Source organism: Meles meles, chromosome 17 (genome assembly GCF_922984935.1).
Source record: "Meles meles chromosome 17, mMelMel3.1 paternal haplotype, whole genome shotgun sequence".
Lineage (NCBI taxonomy): Eukaryota > Metazoa > Chordata > Mammalia > Carnivora > Mustelidae > Meles > Meles meles.
In genome coordinates, this window is record NC_060082.1 from 49,488,196 (window position 1) to 49,512,227 (window position 24,032).

General features: G+C 40.7%; 1 protein-coding gene across 1 annotated transcript in view; it reads left to right on the forward strand.

The window, feature by feature from the left end:
• Positions 1-24,032, forward strand: part of COLGALT2 (collagen beta(1-O)galactosyltransferase 2) — a 105,424-nt gene that overhangs the window by 57,176 nt on the left and 24,216 nt on the right. The window contains exons 2-6 of the mRNA XM_045983513.1: positions 4,494-4,604; positions 7,086-7,203; positions 9,915-10,049; positions 13,992-14,196; positions 19,691-19,810. Coding sequence (XP_045839469.1) covers positions 4,494-4,604; positions 7,086-7,203; positions 9,915-10,049; positions 13,992-14,196; positions 19,691-19,810 — 689 coding nt within the window. The remainder of the gene's footprint in view (positions 1-4,493; positions 4,605-7,085; positions 7,204-9,914; positions 10,050-13,991; positions 14,197-19,690; positions 19,811-24,032) is intronic.

A 24,032-nucleotide genomic window follows, 5' to 3' on the forward strand; every position in this document is an offset into this window, starting at 1 on the left:
ATTTTTTTGTTTTGTTTTAATTTAGTCTTGCTCATAATATGTTGAGCAGTGACTCCTGGGCTGATTCTCAGTTTCAGGAACTGCTCTCTATGTGCTTCCTACAGTGAGATGAGTGATTTGACTCCCCAAGTGCCCTCCATGGCTGCTTCGCTGGGCATGGGTGGCTGGGGGCCATGTGTCACCATGGATGCGATTGCCACTGACATTCTTCAATTCTCAGTAGAATCACAAGCTAGATGGAGCCCGTGGCCCTTTCCCACACTGCTTTCTGGCCCACTTTCCTGCCTCCTTATGTTACCCCATTTTTGTCCCTAAGTGCTCACCTGCTGTCCCTCAACACCAGCCACACACAGTACTGCTTTCTCTCTCCAGGTAGTAGAATTTCCGGGTGGGCCCATGGATCTCTTCCGTCCTAGACCTTGTTCTGAAGGGAGGGGCTGATTCTAATCTGATTTCCAGAAGAGACTTGAAAGTAGATCGAGGGGTGCCTGGGTGGCTCAGTCGGTTAAGCCTCCAGCTCTTGGTTTCAGCTCAGATCATGATCTTGGGTCGGTGTCGAGCCCCACAGTGGGCTCTGTGCTCAGCGTGGAGCCTGCTTGAGATTCCCGCTCCCTCCATCCCTCTTACTCATGCTCTCTCTCTCTCTTTCTAAGATAAATAAATAAATCTTATATATTAAAAAAAAAGAAGGTAGATTAAATTGGCAATTGGTATCAGCTCCTAGTCTTCTATTTTTTGGAATAATATTTTCAGTAAGGCTAGTTTTAGTTCAAATATCCATTTTATAAAGTGCAATTTTCAATTAGTCCTATACTTCTATCCCCCTTTTTTCTATACCCTATGATTTCAATTACGTAGGCTCGAGTTACTTGGTGTTTTACAGAAATTTACCCCCCGTGTAACATGGGGCTCCACTCTGCTTTCCTTATTAACAATTTATTTTTTTCTCTTGAACATTTCTGAATATTCTCTCCCTTAAAGATTTTGTTACTTTTGGCAGAACAGTGACTTCCAAAAGCTCAAATAGAAAGAACAAAAGCCATCACAGATTGGATTTAACAAAATCCTATTTACTGAAATTGCCTGTATATGGAAGAAGAGAACACTGTTTGTACTTCTTCATTTGCTCTTATCAAGGCCAAGTTCCCAGGGAACCACTACAGCTGAGAATGGCCCTAGCTTTTCCTTCCAGGAGGGACTGCTAAATTGCTCATAAATTCTAAGCATTTTTATTCCCTTTTAAGACTCTCATTCCATGACTCTTCTGTTCACTCTCCCTGCTTTCTTTCCTTCTTCCCTTCCTTTCTTCCTTCCTGTTTTAATTTTATTCAATGTGGTTTTTAAAAATCAGGAATAGATGTTGAATTTTATTAAAGACCTTTTTAGCATTTACAGAAGTAATTATATGCTTTTTCTTCGGGTCTGTTAATATAGTGAATTATATTAATGGATTTCCTTTTATAATGAACAATCCTAGCCTATGCTGTGTAATATTTTCTTAATCAGGATGTTAGATTCTGTTTGCTAATATTCTATTTAGGATTTTTGCAGCATATTCATTAAAAGATATTGGTCTGTAGTCGTGTGTGTGTGTCTTCATCAGGTTTAGATATTAATATTGTTCTTGCATTATTAAAAGAACTTGGAATTTTCATTTGTTTCTCCTACACTCTGGAGAACAAGCTACATAGCATTGGAATTATCTAGTCTATTAAGAAAGCTGTTAGAATTCCCCTGTGAAACCATCTGGGCCTATTTTCTTTTTTCTCTTTCTTCATTTCTTCCTTGGTAATTGTTCTGTTCAAGTTTTATATCTCTCCTGAAGTCAGTTTTGCTAACAAGCATCTTCCTAGGAAATCCTCCATTATATCCAGTTTTCAAATCTATTTTTCATTGAGTTGTGCAAAGTAATTAAATAATTTCTTCCACGTCAATCATATTCCCTTCATCCTTGGCAATTCTTATTTTATATATCGTGTTGTCTTGATAGATGAATAAAGGGTTGTTTTGTTGATTTTCCTCAAAAAAAAGCAAAATTTTAGAGATTTTGGTGGGAAGGTAGGTGAAATAGGTGAAGGAGATTAAAAGTACACATATCACGGTGAGCACCGAGCAAAGTATTGTTGAAACACAATATTACATACCTGAAACTAATACAACATTGTATGTTAATTAAACTGGAGTTTACAAAAATAAAAGTTTTTTTTAAAAAAGCAAAATTTTGGGGCACCTGGGTGGCTCAGTGGGTTAAAGCCTTTGCCTTCAGCTCAGGTCATGATCCCAGGGTCCTGGGATCGAGCCCCATATCCGGCTCTCTGCTCCGCGGAGAGCCTGCTTCCCTTCCTCTCTCTCTGCCTGCCTCTCTGCCTACTTGTGATCTCTCTGCCACACAAACAAATAAATAAAATCTTTTAAAAAAAAAAGCAAAATTTTAATTTATTAGTTCTATCCTTTTTCTGTTTTATGCTTCTGGACTGTCTTCCTTTATTATTTATTTCTTTATGCTTGTTTGTTTTGTTGCTTTTTTTCTAGCTTCCTTGCAGGAAGTCAACCCATTTACTTGTATGAACTGATGGATGTAAAACTGAATTTTTCTGTGAACATCGCTTGAACTGTGTCTAAAAATCCTGACATGTAGTGTTTTCACGGTTCATTTTTAGAATTTCTGAAATTGATTTGTACTTCTTCTTTCACTCGATAGTTGTTTAATAGAGAATTCTTAGTGGAATTTTTTGGTTTTTTATTTTATTACCAATTTCTGGTTTTATGGCTTTATTATCTCAGAATGTCGTTTGTGTTCTTTCAATTTTGTGGAGGCTTTCCATGTAGTATAATTGTTGGTCGCTTGTTGAGAACGTTCCACAGGCACAGGAGAGGAGAGCATATTCTCTCTCGTTGTGTTCTATAGATCCTCCGTATATTTACTTCCTCCCGTTTGCACCATCCTCCCTGAAAGTCGTATGGTCTGCAGCCCTTATCTTGGGGTTATAAGTTCGAGCCCCATGCAGGGTGGTAGAGATTACTTAAAAAAATAATATCCTAAAAAAAAGGTCATATGCTAGCATCTCTTGTTATTGGTGTTTCTGTTTCTCCTTGCAATTTCCATCCTTTCCATTATATCAAGCATGGACAAACTACAGCCTGTAGATCCATTGCTTATTCCTGTAAATGAAGCTTTATTGGCCTACGGCAATGCGTATTTTTTTACATATTGTTTGTGGCTGCTTTCCTGCTGCAAAGGCAGATTTGAAGCAGTTGTAACAGAGAGTGTATGGCCTGTGAGCTTGAAATATTTACTGTCTTGCTCTTAAAGAAAATTTGTCAACCCCTGTACTCAGTGAAGTTACATGGGTGTTCATATTTATTGTATCTTTGATGTCAATTGTATCCTTTAGCGTTGTAAAATAGCTTTCTTTGTCATGACCAGAATTCCACCTTATTTGATGTCAGGATTATAATTCTTGCTTTCTTTCTCCTTTCCAGTTGACTTATATAGCTTCCTTTTTAGATATTCTTTTTTTTTTTTTTTAATTTTATTTATTCGACAGAGAAATCACAACTAGGCAGAGAAGCAGGCAGAGAGAGGGGAGGAAGCAGGCTCCCTGCGGAGCAGAGAGCCAGATGTGGGGCTCCATCCCAGGACTCTGGGATCATGACCTGAGCGGAAAGCAGAGGCTTTAACCCACTGAACCACCCAGGTGCCCCCCTTTTTAGATATTCTGAATAACTTTTAGTCGTATATTTTATATACAGCATGGGTTTGTTTTGCAATAAAACTTGAAAGTATTTTTGTTCTTATAAGTGAGTTAAGCTCTTATACATGGACCAATTTGTTAAACATCTAAGGTACGAACAAGTTTTGTATACATTATTTGAAGACTTTTGCAGGTACTCTAGTTTGTATAAGTAATGGTAACAATCCAAAATAGATAATGATAACTTAGATTTTTGTGTTTTATATTGGAAACTGTTGCTTTCCCTGGAGTGTGTGTGATTAGCAGTACCTCAGATTAACTGTAATTAGCAGATTACCGTACTGATTAGCAGTTGTATGGTGATCTGCAAACAAACTTGAAAAGAAAATGCAACTGAATTATTGTGTAAATTGATGGTACTTGTCACAGAAGTTAAAAGATAGAGTTTACATCTTGGATAACTAAAAATTAAGCCAACTAGGAAAATTTCCAAAAAAGATTTGTTAACTTGCTCTTAATTTATTTTCTGCTTATACGCTTTTAGTACAAACACTTATTGATTCTGCTATTTGCTGAGCCCTGTTTTAAGGACCTAATGACACAAAAATGATTCTAAGCAATATCTCTCACTTCAGGAATCTGTTGTCTAATTTGGACTCATGAGGAATGTCATTTTCATATATACATTTTTTCCCCTTAGAACTGGCCATTTTCCTTTCAATCAGTCTGGGATCTTTGGGATTTCTCCCTTTTTTCTTTGGATGGCAACTGAGCTATATTGTACTTTCTCTCATGCAGGGCAGCCACAGACCACAATGTGGATAATACAACAGAAATACTCAGGGAGTGGCTGAAAAATGTACAGAGATTCTATCACTATGTGGAGTGGAGGCCTATGGATGAACCAGAGTGAGTAGCAAGACCACTTTTTGGGAACTTCATTTACCCCACTTCCCTTAACCAGTTTTCCAGTCATTCAAGTGTCGAATCTTCGAGGCCCTTATGACTTCTTGGTTATGTCTGTATCTAGTAAGTTACAAGGGCCTGCCATTTCTCCCTTTGACAGATCTTCATATTACTCCCGCAGCCACCAGCCAAGTTTGGGTACTCCTTAGTTCACAAATAAATTGCCACAAGATATATCTTAAAATATTGATATTATTTGCTCATATTTTGTGTATGTCTTTATATTTGCTGGATCATAGTGAAAAGTTAGCATATTTTTATATATACCGTGTTATTTTACTTATCATATTTTTATCATCTTCATTATTTTTATGACTGCATAGTATCCATTATATGGATGAACCATAATGATAATGAGTAGTCAGTCCCCTACTAATAGGCATTTAGGTCACTTCTTCCTTTAACCATAGCAATTTCTTGGTTGTTTCCATAGTCAAGATCCTCCTACATATCATACTGTCAAATCAACTTGCCTACAATACTAATGACATGATTTAATTTCTCTGTTAAAAGGACTCCATGGCTCTCCAGTACCCACAGAACAGAGTTCAAATTCTTCGGACTTAACACTTTTTAAAGATTCCATGAACTTAACACCAGCAACGGTGCACCCATATCTCTTGCTTCTTCCCAAAAGAAAACTGCTCTGTCTAGAATGTCTAGAATGTTCCTTTTATTTTCAACCCCAAGCTGTTACCCATGCAAGTTTGTTCTCCAGGAAAGCCTTAGGCCAAACAGCACCTACTACCGAAAACTCTTCCTAATCATTCCAGCTACAAAGATCTACCTTTCTCTCAATACTTGTGTTGTTTATTTCCTACATCATCTTTTTGACACAGCAATACATGCAACTAACTTTGTTAATTAACTGTGTAATTTATGTATTTCTTCGAAGTGATTTTTGGGTTCTTTGGCAGAGGTTACAGTATATAAATACTTCGTATTTTTCCCCAGTGCTATGTTCTTGGCAGGCACTAAATTAATACTTGTTGGATAAGCAAATGAGCAAATGACAACATGAATAAGTGTATTTAAAACCAACTATTGTAAATATTCCCAAGGCTACTGCAATTCTAGCTTAAGAAATTGTAGAAGTAGAATAAATTGAGTTCCTTGAATTTTTGCCCAGGATAAATCATTTGCTGAAAGCCAAATTTGCATAATAATAATAATAAATAATAAATTTATTTAAAAATAAATAAATAATAAATTAAAAATGCCATTCCAGAACAGATTTTTTTAGTCTTTTTATGTAATAGTTTTATTATATATGTAGACCCATATTTTTCAAATCTCAGCATATGGTCCATAGGTCAAACAAAATTTACCAATTTTGAACACTATAAAATATTTTGAATGCTTTTTTGGAGTTTCTTATAATGGAATTTGGCCTAACCAGAACAGCCAAAAAGACTATGTAACTACCTGGCACCCCGGTAATTTTCTCTCTTCCCAGATCCTGACTAAATATATTGAATGTCAAGGTCAGTGTGAAAAATATTAGTGAAGGCATTTTGGGGGCAATATATTGAGAAAAACAGGACTCGACCGATTTTCAATGAAGCAATAATTGGAAAGACATCTTGGGCCCTGTACAGGACATCATTATGTTACTATGATTGATGTAATTATGTTTCGTGATTACATAGGTGTGTATAGGTACACATAGGTACAGCTGGAGCACCTAGAACTTGAAACGATGGCTACTGTGTCAGTATCAACACCCACACCAGTTGGGAGCTTTCCAAAGGGTTCTTGAGGGTATGCCAAACCCACTTGCTAACGTGGCCGTGTGAGAGTTCTGCCCTGGCTGTTTTGTAGGTGTTGATAGAGATTCCAATGATATTATGCATCTGCTCCATGGTCTCACTCTCCTGGGATAAGTCAGTGTGTTCAGCTCTGTGGAGTCCTTCACTGATACTTGATCAAGTAATTTTAACTTTGTTTTTTTCTGGGAAACTCATCGTTTTATGCGGCAAAATCTTTAAATTTATTTGATGGCAGAATATTTTAAAAAGTGCTTAGGAACATGAGCTTTGGGGTTATGCCTGGATTTAAATTCTGGCGGTGCCCCTTATTAACTGTGCAGCATTAGGCAAATGACTTGACCACTCAGAGCCAATTTCCTCGTCTGTGAAATGTACAAGGTACTAATCTTGTAAGGACTCTGTAGGTTCTTCTTAGAAGCCACTGAAATATTTCATATAAGGATTCTTGTGTACAGTAAGCCACAGGTTACTTAATCTCTGTTTCCTTATCTTTAATATGTTGAAGATGATAACAATAATACTACCTACCTGCTAGGGTTGATGGAAGCTGAAATGAGTGCATATTAACATTTAGAACAGAGCCTGGAATATATAGGCGCTCAATAATTATAAGCTATGATTGTTATTATTACTATGATTATTATTATTATTTTAGGTCTTACCCTGATGAAATTGGACCAAAGCATTGGCCAGGCTCCCGATTTGCCCATGTGATGAAACTACGGCAGGCGGCCCTTCGAACTGCGAGGGAAAAATGGTCAGACTACATTCTGGTAAAAAAACGATGTTTGATTTCTTGACAACTCTTATCTAGAATATGTCTAAATCAATTGTCCAAAACTTGAGACTATGGAAGCCATTCAAACAACCTTTTGTTTAAGAACCAACTCCCCCACTTTTTTTTTTTTTTTTTTTTAAGTAGGCTCCATGCCCGGTGTGGAGCCCAACACAGGGCTTGAACTCATGACCCCGAGATCAAGACCTGTCAAGACTTGAGCTGAGATCTAGAGTTGGAGGCTTAATTGACTGAACCACCCAGGAGCCCCTCCTCCACTTTTTAATAAAGACACAGGGGAAAACTTGGAAACTCAATATTGGGTTACCTGGATTTCATCTCAAAACTCTCTTGACATGCATTTTCGTGAGAAAGCAAAAAAACTCCTGGATTATTTGATCTCTTTCATGTAATAGGGATAAGAGACTCTAAATCCTTTCAGTTCATAGGGAATGCTCGGGAAAATTCTTTTTTGTTTTTTAAAGATTTATTCATTTATTTTAGAGAAAGAGAGAGAGAGAGAGCAAGTGAGGGGGCAAAGGGAGAGAATCTTCAAGCAGACTCCCCACTGAGCATGGAACCCAACCTGGAGTCCAATCTCCAGACCCATGAAATTATGACCTGAGCCAAAACTAGGAGTCAAAGGTTACCTGACTGAGCCACCCATGCACACCCCTCCCCACCTTTTAAAAGATTTATTAGGGAAGATACTTAATAACTCTTCAGAATTTTTTTTCAGTTATAAGAAACTAATTCTATAAAAAAAGATTCAAATTTACAGCTCCCAAACTCCATTCCCTTTTATTCCTCAGTGATTTGGGGGATGTCATCCCTCTATTTTTAAGAGACAATGGGTTGTTGCTTACAGTAAAAAGCACGTCCATCAGCATGCTTGTGGCCATGCCCTGACCCACACTTCTCACACAAGTGATGTCATGGGCTGAGATGGGTGCTCTGCATCCAGTGGTTCTGTAGCACAGCTGAGGAACCCAGAGCTCAGGGCAACCACTGCATTTATAGCAAGCAGTAAGCAAACATGTTTGTTCTCTGGGAAAAATATGTTACTTTGCTTTTCAAAGTTACCAGCTTCACAAACAATCCTGAGAAATGGCCCAGTTAAAGGAGTTAAAGGAGGAGTCAGGGCTCTGAAGCCCTGGAAGGGGAATGGCATCTCTTGCTTGGCTTCTTGGTTGCTCCTAATTATGTTGGGTTCTCATGGAGAGTTTCTCTCTGTGGAGAGGTTCCATCACTTTTCTTAGAACTTTGGGAGCAATCCAGAAAAATGCTGGACTTAATGATAAAAATCAGTGTTATCTTCTGTCCTTGTCCTCTAGGAACATAACTTACTTGGAAAGGAGGACATCTTCCTAGGCAGCAAGTTGCTACAGTCCCCATTTCCCTTTTTGACAGGGGCTTTTTTTCCCACAAGCTTCTGGGAATCAAGTTCTTCATCTGTAGCCCCCAAATCCATTTAATTCTTTTGGTGAGCATTTTCTAGTACAATATTACAAATAATATCAAAGCAAACACAACTTGGTTTTATTAGACTTGTCAATATCTGTTCTCCATCACTAAACTCTGATTCCTAAAAGGAATACTTTAGACCTATGTCCATCCCAGCCCATAATCACAATAAAAATCAGCCCAATAATTTATCACATGCATCTGTTCAATATAAATAATTTCATATACGTTTTCAAGTTAATGATATTTAACATTAGGGGCGCCTGGGTGGCTCAGTCATTAAGCATCTGCCTTTGGCTCAGGTCATGTTCCCAGGGTCCTAGGATCGAGCCCCGCATCAGGCTCCCTGATCAGCGGGAAGCCTGCGACTCCCTCTTCCACTCCCCCTGCCTGTGTTCTGTCTCTTGCTTTCTCTTTCTGTGTCAAAATATAAATAAAATCTTTTTTTAAATGACATTTAACATTATAAAGCTGTTTAATTGTCATTAAAGCTTACATATGCTGAGTCCCAAGTTTTTGGGTAAATAGATTGACTATCATAAGAATTTATTATTTGTGTGTGTGTGTGTGGTAAAATATACATAACACAAAACCTATCATTTTAATTTCTTAAGTGTACAGTTCAGCAAGATTATTTATTTTATATAGTAGAATCTATTGTTAAACTATCCCTATATATGAATCAGTGTTAACACTGATTTCTGCTAAGAGAGCAAAAAGTTTCTGCTAACAGAGCTTCTGCTAAGAGAGCAAAAAGTTTCATGGGTTGGTATTATGTACATTCAATAAGAATTATACTTGTAACCTTAAAATGACATTGATGGATCTGTTTTGGGCCATCTTGGCGTTCTTATGGACAACCTAAATAAATCTGTTCATTTGTACCTAGGTTGGGCACTCAATGAGTGTTTTTGGATGACCCTTTAAGAGCTCTTGGGAGCTATCAGTGGTTATTAACCACAACCAAGGTGTGGGTCGAGTGCTGGTTGAGTGTGAACCTGGTATGGTAACATCGAGTTATTGCTTGGTGCCTTATGCAGAGTTAGACATGTGGAAGTGAGTCTAAAGATACGTTTTGCCCGAATGAACGCCATCTGGTTTCAACAAGTTTCAATAAGGAGAACATAAATAACTGGTTCCATGTCTCATGGGCAAGTTTCTGTGATCCTTCAGAAGTGCTGGGTTAGTCTTAAACCCAATCCTGAAAAGTACTTTTTCACCTGACATTATCCTTTCCCTTCCTAGTTCATAGATGTGGACAACTTCCTGACTAATGCACAGACCCTCAGTCTGATGATTGCAGAAAACAGAACCATTGTGGCGCCCATGCTGGAGTCTCGGGGCCTGTACTCTAACTTCTGGTGCGGAATCACACCTCAGGCAAGTCTTCTGGCTGATGGATTAAGGCTATGGGTTTTAACAAGGAAGCCATTATGTCAACCATGGCCCCATTGGCCTTTTTGCTCACTTCCTCCCTTGAAACTTGCGTGTCGTGGTGTTACAGGAGTAAGCATGTTCAGGAAAAGAGGGAAATCCATATCTAATGCATAATCCAGTGAGCTCTTTTGTATTAATGAATTTTGAAGAAAATATTCTAATGAGCTTACCCTTAGAAGCTTTAATTTAACCAATAAAGCTTAATGATACTTGTACTTTTTCCTCTCCGATTCTGAGATTTTTTTTTTTAAATAGGACTTCTTGGTATTAAAACACACACTATAGAAAAAGTTGGAAATGGAAAAAAGTAAAAAAAAAATTTATGTGACCCCCGCCACCACCACCACTCTAACATCTTGGGTAACAGCATGTTGTTAATAACTATATCATTAAGTGGCTGTAATGCAAATTACTTAACCTTTCTCTGAGTTTGAAATTAGTCAAGTTGTTTAACTATTATAATGACCATGATGATTAATGTACATTTTTCTGTATTTAATATTATGTCCTTAGGATAGCTTCTCAGAATTACTGAGTTGAAGAGTATACATATTTTGATGACCTTTGATATATGTCGCCAAATTTATCCCCAAAGATGTCTAAGAATCAGAGCTGCTATGGTAGCTGGTTTTTACAAAATTCAAGTGAAAAACAACATTTTTTTTTAAAGATTTTATTTATTTATTTGACAGAGAGAGATCACAAGTAGGCAGAGAGGCAAGCAGAGAGAGTGAGAGGGAAGCAGGCTCCCTGCCGAGCAGAGAGCCCGATGCGGGACTCGATCTCAGGACCCTGAGATCATGACCTGAGCCGAAGGCAGCGGCCCAAACCACTGAGCCACCCAGGCGCCCCGAAAAACAACATTTTTTTACATTTCCATCATCTCTCTTTTCCGTTGTAAAATCTTCAAAGTCTAGAACTCTATTACAGTGAATGCTTTGGGGTGATTGTATTTTTAATTCTCTAGTTAATAAGTCAGGTAAACTAAAGAGATAAGCTGATCAATGTGGTATATATCAATATGGAATAAAGCTGTGCTAAGGGAAAAAAATGCATGTTAACTGTGTTCTCATGCTCAAAGGGTTAAATTTTGAGTCCCTCTTTTATATTTGGTTTGGTCTTGGATGCAGAAGGAGTTCAGAGGTATGCTAAGTGTTTGATAACTGACTCTCTGTTGGGGAAAAACCCTGATTGGTCACATTTGCCGGTTTTTTACTCCCACCAAGTGAAACAACTTAAATGTTGTCGAAGTGAGGGAAAGTTAAATAATTGCAGTGTAGCCACTTGGTGATAGAATGACAAAAAAATATGCAAAGCTACCATCTGTGGTATTTTAGAATGGTGGGAATTAACATGATTTTTTTTAACAGATTTTAAGCTACCAAAATGTCAACTGGCTTGCAAAAGTTCTGAAATTTCTGGCAAACAATAGCTCTAGCCCACTGTGGGACCAGTTATTTCCTGCAGTTCTGAGAGATCGTGAATGCAGGCTCTCCACATCTCTTTTAAGGAGACGTTGAGTTCATATTTATAAAAGACATTCACTTCCTTAGGGAGAGGACGTTTTATTAAGTTCATTTAAATTCATACCCTCTCGGTTAATAATCTGCAGTGTTTCACATAGTAGACTCACCCGAGGGCTGTTTTTATGAGTTACGCGTTGACACCAGGAAAACGGGTGGATTACCCTCGTAACTACAGCCTCTAGGTTTTTATTATCTCCTTATTTGCTTTAATCATTAAAAGCAAACAGGAGAAATGTGCTCACTTATTTTGCACAGTAAAATAGAGAGCAACTTAGGGGCAATTCTAATTTGTTCTATCTTTTTTTTGGCTTCCTACCATCCTTAGTCAGACTTCTGCTAGGGTAGGAACAGAAGCAGCCAATGACTTCATAAGCTAAAGGCAAGCCCTGGTTTCCAGAGACCTTAAACACAGCCAAAACAAAATGACCCTGGTGTTGTCTGGCCAAGAACAGGAATTATTTATTACCAACAACATTCCTTTTTTGTCAAGAAAAGACACATCTGTCAACCTCTGCTGTCTGCAGAAGGCATATTCATTCTCTCCTTCTTTCTTGCTCTCATTTTCTCTGCTTCCTTCTGTTCCCACTCAGGATATTCACTGATTCATCGTCATGAATTTTCCAAACTTCTCATTCTGAGAACATTGTTTCTAAGTAGTCTAGAACTTTGTATTTGACATGTATTCTTAGGCAGTCCTTCAAAGAACCAGTGTGGCTTTTATCCCTTGGAAGAATGCTCATGAACTGAAGGATGTTAAGCAATCCTTAAGTTGAAGGCTAATAAAATATTGTAGCCATAATACTACTTCACGTAATGAATTACAGTTATCAAAGGATCTTCACAGACCTTATCACGTGTGGTCCATTGGGTAATCCCATGGGACAGACCATTTGGCTGTTATTCCCATTTTTCAGGAGACAAAAGTCAGTTCAAATGGTTAAACAGGGACTGAGATCAAACAGCTAAAGGAAGGTTAAGATGATTCTAATGCTCACATCTTTCAAGTTCTTAATTTGTGATCCTTCTACATCATCACATGGTCAGTGTTAGGGTGAGTTCAGCCAGAACACCTGCTTAGGCCTTGAAGGAAATGTTGCAGAGATAGAAGAGGCTGTCATGCCTAACGTGTGGGTGCTGACATCTCAACAGAAAACGTGACCATAAAATAAGGTCAATGAACATGGGAGAAGTTCTCTGTCGGTGGAGTATTGTGACACCCTTCAGGGTACTGGCTCACACTCATTCCATGAACCTCGAACATTTTTGGAAATGTCTTTCAAAGCTTCCACATCCATTTAACAACTTCTCACATACATCATAAATCATCACCTTTTCTGGAACAGAGTTGAGCTTTGGCAACAGTCAAGATATAATTGGTGCCACTGGAGTGGAAGCTCCCGTGGACGCCATATTTCATGAGGGTTGAGACCGGGGATCCCTGTTCACTGCTAAGTCTCCAGCATCTAAACACAGTGCCTGGGATCCAGTAAGCTCCCAGTAGATATTTCTTGAATAAGCAGTTAAGTTTGGGGGGAAAACCAAGCTGGATTTTTCCAAGCCAGTGTGTTCAAAACCACAGAGTGAGGAGGTTGGTTGTCCCGTGTGCTCATCCAGAAAGAACTTTCTAAAGGCGAATCCCCAAAAAGAGTGTGGAGCAGGGGCGGCTTCACCAGGATATTGAGTAAGTAACTGCATGGAAGGACCCTGCTTGTAGTTTAAGAACTGCATATTTCATTAAAAATATTAGCCACAAAAAAAAATTATTAGCCACATACTGTAGTAATTTTAGTATTAGCCAATTTTTTTGATGCTTTCTTGGTGCTAGGCACTATTCTAAGCGATTTTCAGATTTTATCTTACCGAATTTTTACAGGCAAGCCCATGGAGTAGACCGTGCCATCGTTCCTGGTTTACAGATGAGGGAATAGGCACAGCAAAGTTGAGTCACCTGACCGGTACCTCCAGACAATAAGCTGCTGAGATAGAATTTGAACTTGGGCAGCCAAACACCAGAACCTGTGCTTTTAACTGCTCTGCCCACCACCTCTTAATACCTACCCTTCACATTCAATCATACATGCACATAAAATACACTTTTATGAGATCATTAAATCCAGAGGTAGGCTGAAACCAAAATTATTTCTGATAACAAGAACCTTGAAGTGTTATTTTCTTTGCAAATAGCATTGCTTGAGCTCTTTTGGAAATTCTTAGGCCCAGGTAAGAAGAGGGAAATGACTCTGCTTCGGGATTTTTCCTTAACTCTGGTGGCAGCCTGGAAGGAAGGAGCCTAGCGGAAGACTGGGAAAGATGAAGGTCTCAGATCCGAGAACAAAGTCCACTTATTTCTCTTTTCCAGGGTTTCTATAAACGCACCCCAGACTACCTTCAGATCAGAGAATGGAAGAGGATGGGCTGCTTTCCCGTCCCCATGGTTCACTCCACCTTCCTGATTGACCTCAGGAAGGAAGCCTCTGACAAGCTGGTGTTCTATCCCCCGCACCAGGACTATACCTGGACCTTTGATGACATCATTGTCTTTGCCTTCTCCAGCCGGCAAGCAGGTACTGATTGTGTTCAGTTGTCCTGTCACCATGGAAACACTGCGAATACCCAGCTCCTTTGTTTTGTGCATCTTTGTATAAAACAGGCCTATATAAACCTTTCCTTTCAGGTAGTATTAGGGACACTTATTTGCAACTCAGGACCATCTGTTGCTGTCCCTGCGAGCACCGATGACCAAGAGCCAGGGCTGGCCCCTCCTCAGAAATCCACTCTCTCTTTTTTTGAGTGCTGGGGAGACAGCGCTGGTGGTGGCCACCACGAGCAGGTGATTTCTTCTCTGTGGTGCTGCTATGTCATTTTGTTCCCCACAGGAATTTTTAATTAGTTAGGAAACTGTGGCAGAAGCCCAAAACAACACTGACAAAGACCCCAGACTTTAAAAAGAGAAGTTCATCTCTTCTTTAAAAAGTCTGAACTGGCAGAGTGGCTCTGTTCCCCAAAGTTTTCAGAGCCCCTGGCTCCTTCTCTGTTGCTTCTCCATCCTCCATGAGTATCGCCCCTAACTGGATGACCCAAGACAGCTTATCTCTATCGATGCGTTCTAGCTAGTGAGTATAAGTTGGAGAGGGAAGGGCACTCTCATTTAAGGACTTGAACGTGTCACTTCCATGCATGTCCCCCGAGCCAGAACTTAGTCACAGGTCAACACATAGCTGGAAGCAGGGCTCAGAATGTGCTTTTGATTCTACGCAGTCTAGAGCCCCAGTTCTTTTACTCTAAAGGACCAGGGGACAGATCAGTGGAGGTGACCAGCAGTCTCTGCCACAGTCCCCATGGAAGGAAAAGCAGAGCCAGAGTCTTTCCCGAACCACTGGGAAACGTTTCCAGTGGGGTCGATAAGACTTTTTGAGGAGGACAAGTCAGTAGGAGGGTAAATCATTTCTCTTGGGTCACCCTGCACATGCCATCAGGGAGGCTTTCATTCACTATGGCACCTCAGCAGGAAGACACGCGACATTCCTCAAGCAAAGCTGTATTCTCAAGATCACTGAGACGTTCCTGAGAGAAGTCAGGTCCCACTATCCATGAGCCAGAAAAGTGCCACTTCACCACCAACACAAGTGAGCTCAGAAACCAGACAGGTGGTGCAGAAACTCATGTGGCCATGTACGTCGGGGGCGATGGGATCAGGACCCCAGGAAACCGAGGCAGGTTGCTGGCAGGTAAGAATGTTGATACAAACTCAAGCTATAGCTCACGCATCAGGCCATCTTTAAAGCCATCGCTATCCCACTCATCAGTTGTAGACTTGGTAGGAATGCGAATATTTGGTGGAAATGGGGAAGGCTGATTATTTTCTCTTGGCTGCTACAGCCATTTAGACGCTTGGGCCGGGTGTAGGCATTCTTGAACCCTGGGTCAAGGCCAAAGCAGGGTTCTTATCCTCATCTGGGTTGGGAGTTTTTATGAAGGTTCTTGGGTCAAAGTTAATGGAAACTGCCTTTTTAAAACTCTGTCGGTGATTTGCTCTGACTTCTCCAGGATGGGAAGCAGACTTGGGACCGTCTCATTCCCTTGGGTTGTGCCAGTCCCTTTGCTTCCAAGCCTGCAGTAAGGATGTTCCAAGAAAGTGAACTGTTCACAATTACAGTAATGACCTTTGCCTAACAGAGCCCTCTTTGATAGTGCATAAGGTATTATTGTGACCCAAGCACTCAATTATTAGGATTTTTTTTTAATCAAGAACTGGATTTGAGACTAAAGAATGACATGGGCTCAGTAGGAATTTTTCAGCTCTGTCCTATGATTGGCCTATTCACTCAAACTTCCTTTTTTTTGTGAGTCAGACTCCCATGGGCCTTCCCAGGACATTGGAAACAGGTGGAGAGGCCCAAAGCTATCTGGTGATTCAACAGGGGAGAGAAGAGGTAGAAGAGAAAGGAGAGGGAATCAATACCCTAGGCCTTGCCTTCATGCCTGGCATCGTGTTAGGCTCTGTGTTACTGGGAGAGATAAGGTCTTCACATGTGGAAACATTGGTAGTAGTTGTGAGGCAGGACAAGCTGAGGGTCACACCAGTGGCATAAACCGTGAATGCATCAGGGGTCAAGCAGGAAAGAATTGCTGTCATTTGGGGGAAATGAAAGAGCTTTCCTGACAGTCCTGTGGCTCCAAGGTGGCACTTGAACTTCTCTAGAAGTATTTCCAGGAGAGACAAGAATGAGCCCGGGAGCCCTATATGGCCCATGGGAGCTTTGGAGATCCAAAGCAAAGCACTCCCCCTCTCCCCTGATGAAAGATGATATCCATTCTCTTATTCTCACTCTGTGAAGCTTCCTAGCTGTGTTTCACCCATTAAGGCTTCATTTGTTAAATGGTTGAAAAGCAATCAAGAGCCTGCAGGTACCCAGCAGGACTGTCTAACCACAGACCTTGATCTTTAACCTTTCACCTCTAACTCCAGTCATTGCCCCAGGCGATGGATGAGTGGGAGGGGCAATCCAAGTGTGCTGGTGCGCTGGGGAGTGGCGGCTGATCTAGCCCCAGAGGGGAGCACAGGGGTCATAGACAAGTCTCTGTGGCTATAAGGAAGCCAAAGTCAGGAGTTCACTTCCCATTGTGGCCAAGGATGTGGGCTTTGTACCGTGGCCACAGGAGCCATCTCTGGCGCCAGCCAGTCAGTCATCTTCTGAATGTCTGCTGTTGAGTCAAAAAAAGCAAGAGATGTGGGTGATGGTCAGGCAGATTTGCCTCCTACATAGCACTGGTAGTAATCAAAGTGCCTCCCATGTGCGAGAAAGGCAACTCAGAGTTAGTTCTGGTTCTGAGACTTGGCTTCAGAACCCTGGGCAGATAAGGTCCCCTTACTTGGCTTTGGCTCTTTAGGGACCAAGGATTCATGCCAATGACTTACTGTGTGACCTTGGACAAGTCATAGCCCTTCTGAATCTGATTTGTCATCACCAAGGATAAAAATAAGTATATCAATTTGCTGTGTTAAGGCACTATGTGAGCACAAGAAAATGTCTGGTATTTTCACAAGATAAGTACAGAGCTTTGAGGTATAATTTCGTTTACCGTTCTTTTCTGAAGGGACAGAAAATTGTTTTCTCCAGTAATAGCTTTCACAGAGAGTATCAAATTCCTCATAGACTTTAACTAATGATCAACGCATCTCCTTTTAAAATGTTCATGGTTTTATCAAGTTACCTATGTATGTAATTAAAAGAGTTCAAAGAGCGTTCCAAGATTTATTTATAAAATTAGAAGTCCCCTACACATTACCCCCCATACCAACATTTCCTTCTTCTAGAAGACAGACACCTAACTCTAATAGATGACGGTAGATGTGTGGTATTATACCCGTGTTTCTAAATAATGTGCTCATGTTGCTACTTCTCGATTCTCTGATTTTGCTTGAGGCATTATCGATTGACTGCCCACTATGGAAGGTGAGGAGTTAGCTCTCTGTCCTCCCTGGGCCGGGCCCCCTCACTGCAAACACATTCTCCCCTGCCCTCTTGATAGAATTACATGGTGATTTAAGATAGATCACGGCCAGTGTTTGTTGTTAGAGTTATGTAGTCAGCACTGGGCGTCATAAGCAACTAATGAATCATTGAACTCTACATCAAAAACTAATGATGTACTATATGTTGGCTAATTGAATTTAAATTTTAAAATGTTTTTAATTAAAAAAGAAAATAATAGAGTGATGCATATCTAATTCCAAGCTGAGCCACTTATAGACTATGTTAATTTTCCTTCCATCTTTAAATTAAAAATAGCCTTTTTGGTTTTTGCTTAGTTTTATTATTCCTTATACAATCTAAAACTAAGCTCTAATTGTCTAAAACCTCTCTTAGAATGGTCTGATTTTTCAGATGTTCTTTTGCATGTTTGTGAAGATGTCTCTCCTGGAGCCTTCCGATGTGCTCGCATCTGAGTGGCACCGCACCTACTGACCCCAACCCCAGACACCCTCCCCCTCCCTCCCACATGGATGCTCCTGTCAGTTACGTCTCAGATCTCCCTTGTTTTCTGTGATCCACCCCTCCTCTTCTCCCTCCCTTTACTCCTCCCCCCTTCTCTTTCTCCCGCATCATCCAGTTGCTTTTTGAGAAAGTGCGATAGTAAATAAATACGTATAACCTTGCCTGTGTGAAAATACCTTTCTTGTCCCTCCACATTTGATGGACAGCTTCGCTAGGTCTCCTTTCCCTTTTCACTGAAGCTTTGGAAAGGTGAATGGTAAAATGATTCACCTAATTAGGATCGAGAGGCAACCGAAACATGAAATCACTTTCCTTCCATTTCCGGATCTCATCATAACTTTGCAAGAGGCTACATTGGGTTTTGAAGCTCCTCAGAAGCGTTTGCGTGGGCAAACAGCAGAGTTAGTGAGTTCACTTGGAGAAGCAAGAGAAGCAACCGTGCATCTTGGACCAGCCCTGATTTGAGCCAGATTCAGTAAAGAGGAGGATAAAGGCCCTTTTCTTTCCCCCGTTCTTCTCTGTTAATGCCAGGAGACAGCTTCACCTGATTTGGCAGGTGATAGAACTGACTGGAGGAAATTTCATCCGCACAACATAGAGAAGTCACTATGCAGGTAGTTCTGTGTCTGGAAAGCATAGATGATTACAGCAATTAACCAGTCAGAAGCCTGGACCCATGGACCAGAGCCTGGCAGACTCATCCTTTGAATTAAGCAATCTTTTCATTAGGCAGGACTGTCAATCGTTGGATCTCTATGAGACCATCTTGATTCCTCTATTCCCAGCTGTCTGGTTAAACAGAGGTGCCGGCAGCTCTTGGAGTTAACCATGTGGGGCCTGGAGACCCAACGTTGAATACAAGAGGGCGGGCGCCTATTTCTGGTATTGCTACTCTGCAGATCCTTTCCAGGACTTGAAATGCAGACTTTTGCCCCTTTATGAATCTGTTGTACAAGTTTCACGTCTCTTGGTTGACTCCCAATCCATGCCTGCTAAGAGGAAATAAAACCATGGAGAAGCCATGGAGAATTCTAAATTTCCTTTGTTTTTTTTTTGTTCTCCATATGCCTAGATTTAGCTTTAATAATCTGTCAGCCTCACAGGATCTTCCTGTTGGCTTTCATATCAAATGTGGGTTTTATTCCTCATTTTCTTGTTATTTCCTGTAGGTGGATTACAGTGTTCCATTCTGTTCTCTGGAATGGGAATTCCTTGCCTCCTTTGATCCCTTCATGCCTTTCGTGTTCATTTTCAGACCACGGGTATGCTTTTTCTTCAGAGAGAAAAAAATCAATTTCCTCTGAGCTGAAGAATGGCCCACGGTTTTTATTAGCCCCCAATGCTGCGTTAAATTTTCTTAATAAAGAGCATTTTTGAGGTCTACAGACAGTGTCTGAAACAACTACTGTTCAGTTTCAGTGCCAAACTCAGCTTCAGCCACAGTCTAAGGATTTTGGAGTCCCTGTGTGTGTGTGTGTGTGTGTCCCCTTAGTTGTCTCTAGAGAACTAAGAACTGTGTTTTCTGATTGGTTGCTTTTTTGCTGTCTTGGGTCCTCAGGCATCCAGATGTACATCTGCAACCGAGAGCACTACGGCTACCTGCCCATCCCCCTGAAGCCCCATCAGACCTTGCAGGAGGAGATCGAGAACCTCATCCACGTGCAGATAGAGGCGATGAGTGAGTGACCCCAGAGCCCAGGGGATGCCTCTTGTTCCCTTGCCACTGTGACCATACCAGACCTTCTTCCCCTCCCCCAGGACTGAGATCTCACAGCCATCAGTCCGCCTTGGCTGAAACATTCACTTGTTCATTCATTCTTAAACTTCTCCTATGTGACATACGAAAAGGACAAGGTCTGCCCTTGGCGAGCTTCCGATCCAGGTGGCGAAGCTGGGCACACAGGAAATATATCTCACACAAGGTCATAAGAGCTAGAATGGTGTTTTGTCATGTGGATTTGAACCCTAAACTTTTACTGCTTTCTAATTATATGGCTTTGGAAAAGCAATCTAATCTCCTTAGTTGTGAAATGAAGATAAAGCCTTAGGGCTTGGGGACAAATTCTCCATGACATATATAAAAAGTCCAATAACAATAATTATGACTTCAACTAAATAATAGCTTATCATGTAACAGATACAAGGCAAGCATTTTTTGTCCATAGTCTCATTAATCCTTACAACACTCAATGAAAAGGTTTTTATTATCCCCATTTCACAGATGAAAAAATGGAGGCAGGGGGGTGTCAGCAACTTGCCCTAGATCACTTTGCTAAGCAAACAATGAATTGGGACTTGAACCAATCTTGCTACCTGCAAAGCTCATGTCCTTTAACGCTGCATCATTATCGCCTCTGGGTCTAGCATGATGTCAGAATCGGTAAATGCTCAATTATCGGTTGCTGTACTGATTAGGATGTGGAATGTGCAGTGTGGCTAAAGCAGAAGGTTTTGGATAAACTCTGCCTAGGGAAGGATGTTGGAAATGGATTCCCAGAGGATGGAATATTTCATTTCTTTTTCACATAACATCTGAGAAATTCCATTATTCTTCGTGCGTGTAGGATGTGGTGGGGAGGGGCAGTGGGGATGGTTGGGAAGGCACAGCAGGAAGTGAGGCTGGAAAGTGGTCAGGAACCCAGCCAGAAGGACCTCTAATGTATAAGAAGGTGTTTGGACTTTTCCTGAAAGGAGGGGAACTCTTAAAGACATTTTTTTAGCAGAGAATGTCTGGTTGAAATCTGAATTTAGAAAAAGGTCTCTCTCATGGTAAGAGAAGTATGACTGGAGTAGGGTGGGACAGGGATGGCTGGTCTCAGGCCAGGGGTGAAGAGATCATTTTGGACATTGCGTGGTAAAGTAGACGATAGATGGTGAGGATCCAAGCTAGGGTAGGACCAGGGGGAATGGAGAGGAAGGAAGAGATTAAGGGAACCTTGAGATATAGGCTTGAAGGGACTCAGCCACAGTCTATGGCTGAGCAAAAGGGGAGCAGAGAAAAATTTCTAAGTTCTGACTTGAATGCTTTGGGATCATTGTAGGAGTTTTAAATGGTATAGAGCTTATAGAATAAAGGAGAAAAACCATGAGTTCATTTTTAGACTCATTGAGTTGCTTGTGAATATCTATTTCCTGCTTCCCACCTTCAGACAGTAAATGCCTTGTTTATCATATCTGTCTCAAGGTATAGTCCTTTGCCTAGTAGGCACCCAATAAATATTTGTTGAATAATTAAATGAGTAAATGAATGAATGAGTTTAGGTTGAAATGTCCAGTGAGGAGATGGAGAAAGGAATCTATCAAGCCTAAAGACCTTGAGTTGAGATTCATCCACAAGATTATGTGACATCCCAGAATTTCAGTGAAATAGGAGTGTGAGATGTGGAAGGAAGTTCAAATAAGAGAAATACTGAGAAGTCCAGTGGATTTTTTCCCAGCTAATGCCCATAATGAGGATGATTTTGAAAAGGCTGAATAAGAATTCAGAGTGTTTGAGAAGTAACTAAGAAGCAAGAAAATAGAGAAGAAACACCGATTTTTTTTTTTTTTAAAGAAACATGGTTGGGACCTGAAGGTAATAAAGACAATAATATTTTAAAAGATTCATAAGAGGGGCGCCTGGGTGGCTCAGTGGGTTAAGCCTCTGCCTTCGGCTCAGGTCATGGTCTCAGGGTCCTGGGATCGAGCCCCACATCGGGCTCTCTGCTAAGCGGGGAGCCTGCTTCCCCTCTCTCTCTCTGCCTGCCTCTCTGCCTACTTGTGATCTCTGTCTGTCAAATAAATAAATAAAATCTTTTAAAAAAAAGATTCATAAGAGTCCTTTAAATAACAGGCTCTTTTACTGTATTTACATAAGCTTCTGTTTGCAAAACATCGGTCAGCTCAGCGTACCTGGAGCACATCAGTGATGCTGAGCGAAGTGCGTCCACAGACTCACTCGGAATGAGGAGGGCAGCGCTCCTGCCATCACAGCCTTTGCATGCTGGTGTGCACGGTAGCTTGTAAGCAAGCCATCAGTCTCTCCTCATCTCAGTGTCCCTGGGTTTGAAAAAAGCAACAAGAAACACTACTACTCTCAAATATAGAGAGAATAATAGAGATAATGAACAACAACAAAAAAATCCAGCCTTCATGGGGGGAATGAGAATTGAATAGGGAGCTGCTTCATTGTAACAGTATTTCTTGAACCAGCCCTTGGGAATTTTTTTTTTTGTGAATTTCTTGAATATATACTGTTTCTGCCTGTTGTCTGTGTTCTAGACAAGGGCAGTATCTTACTGCCTTTTATCCCACTCACCTAGCCCAGTGCTTAGTATATGGTTGGTATCAAACAACTTGTTGCTGAATGGATGACCAAACCACTGAAAGAACGAACAGGAAATGCATGAAAACTGTATTGCAAAGAGCTCTGAACCCGATTCCAAAATAATGAATTTCAAACCAAGCTCTGTCCCTTAGGAAGGGAGAATTCACCTCCCGGAGCTTCGGTTCTTTTATCCGTAGAGTGAAGATAATAGCACTTACTTTGCAGGGTTGGGAGAGGCAAATAAAATAATGGACATCAACTCCATAAAACATTGAAACGTGGTTTTAGGGCTCAGTTTGACCTTTGGTTATGGACGGCCCCTTACCTCCCCTGTTTCATGGCCATCTGACTTGACTCCAAGTAGATGTCAGCTCAGAGAGGGCCAGGGAGATCCTCACCTTCTCTTGTTTTTCCCCATAGAACTGAGAGCACAGAAGCTTCCCTGTACATAGAAGCACACACGTTGTCAATAAAGTTTTTAATTGCACAACACCATGCTATGTAAGTAGAATTCATCTGAGAAGAATCTATAATTTCTTGACCTCTCATTATTGACCTCCCAAAGCATACCAACTCTAGGACCAGGCTCTTTATATATGTCATTTTATTTAATTCTTATATTCACCTTCTTCAGTTAGAATTTTGTTAACATTTCAGATTCTGAATTTTATTTTTTTTAAAGATTTTATTTATTTATTTATTTAACAGTCAGAGATCACAAGTAGGCAGAGAGGCAGGCAGAGAGAGAGGAGGAAGCAGGCTTTCTGAAGCAGGCTCTCTGTTGAGCAGAAAGCCTGATGCGGGGCTGGATCACAGGACCCTGGGATCATGACCTGAGCTGAAGGCAGAGGCTTTAACCCACTGAGCCACCCAGGTGCCTCTCAGATTCTGAATTTTAAAAAGTAGAACATAACTGGAGTAAGAAAAATGATCAGAAAAACAAACCTTTGAGGGTAATAATGCAGAAATATAGACTAGAGGGCACTGTAGGATTAAGAAAAAGATTAATGATGAAATCGTATCTGTCGAGTGTCCTCAGGAAAGATGATCCCGATGTTAAAAGCATTTTGCACAGCATCTGGAATCCAATGGGCATTAAAGAAATGGCTGCTAATAGACTATACCAATTGCAACATTAGAACAAGAATTTAAAATTATGTACAAACATTGAATGCCTTCCTACAATCTATGAGTCACTCTATGAAGGTACTGGGGATTCAAAACATTTTACAATCATTCTCTGTTTTGGGTGTAGATATTTAACTGGAGATATAGGACGACCATCAAAAGATCCCAATAGTACAGTATAGTGCTTTGTAAGCACATATAAGAGCAGTTGGGATTTGGAATAGGGAGAAATTGCTGTGGGCAGGTGTGTTCTAAAAGAGTCCACTAAGCCCTGGTGTTTCTCAGACTGGGCTTTGCTGGAAGTTTAAACAGAAGAAGTAGTACAGTGAGGGCATTATAGGCAGAGGAAACAGACTGAGCAAAGATATCATCCAAAAAGCATTTACACCCTCGAAGAGGGCTGGCTTTGAGCAGTAGAAGTAAATAAAATTTGAGGGTTGGGGTGACTTAACTCTTATGGCCCTTG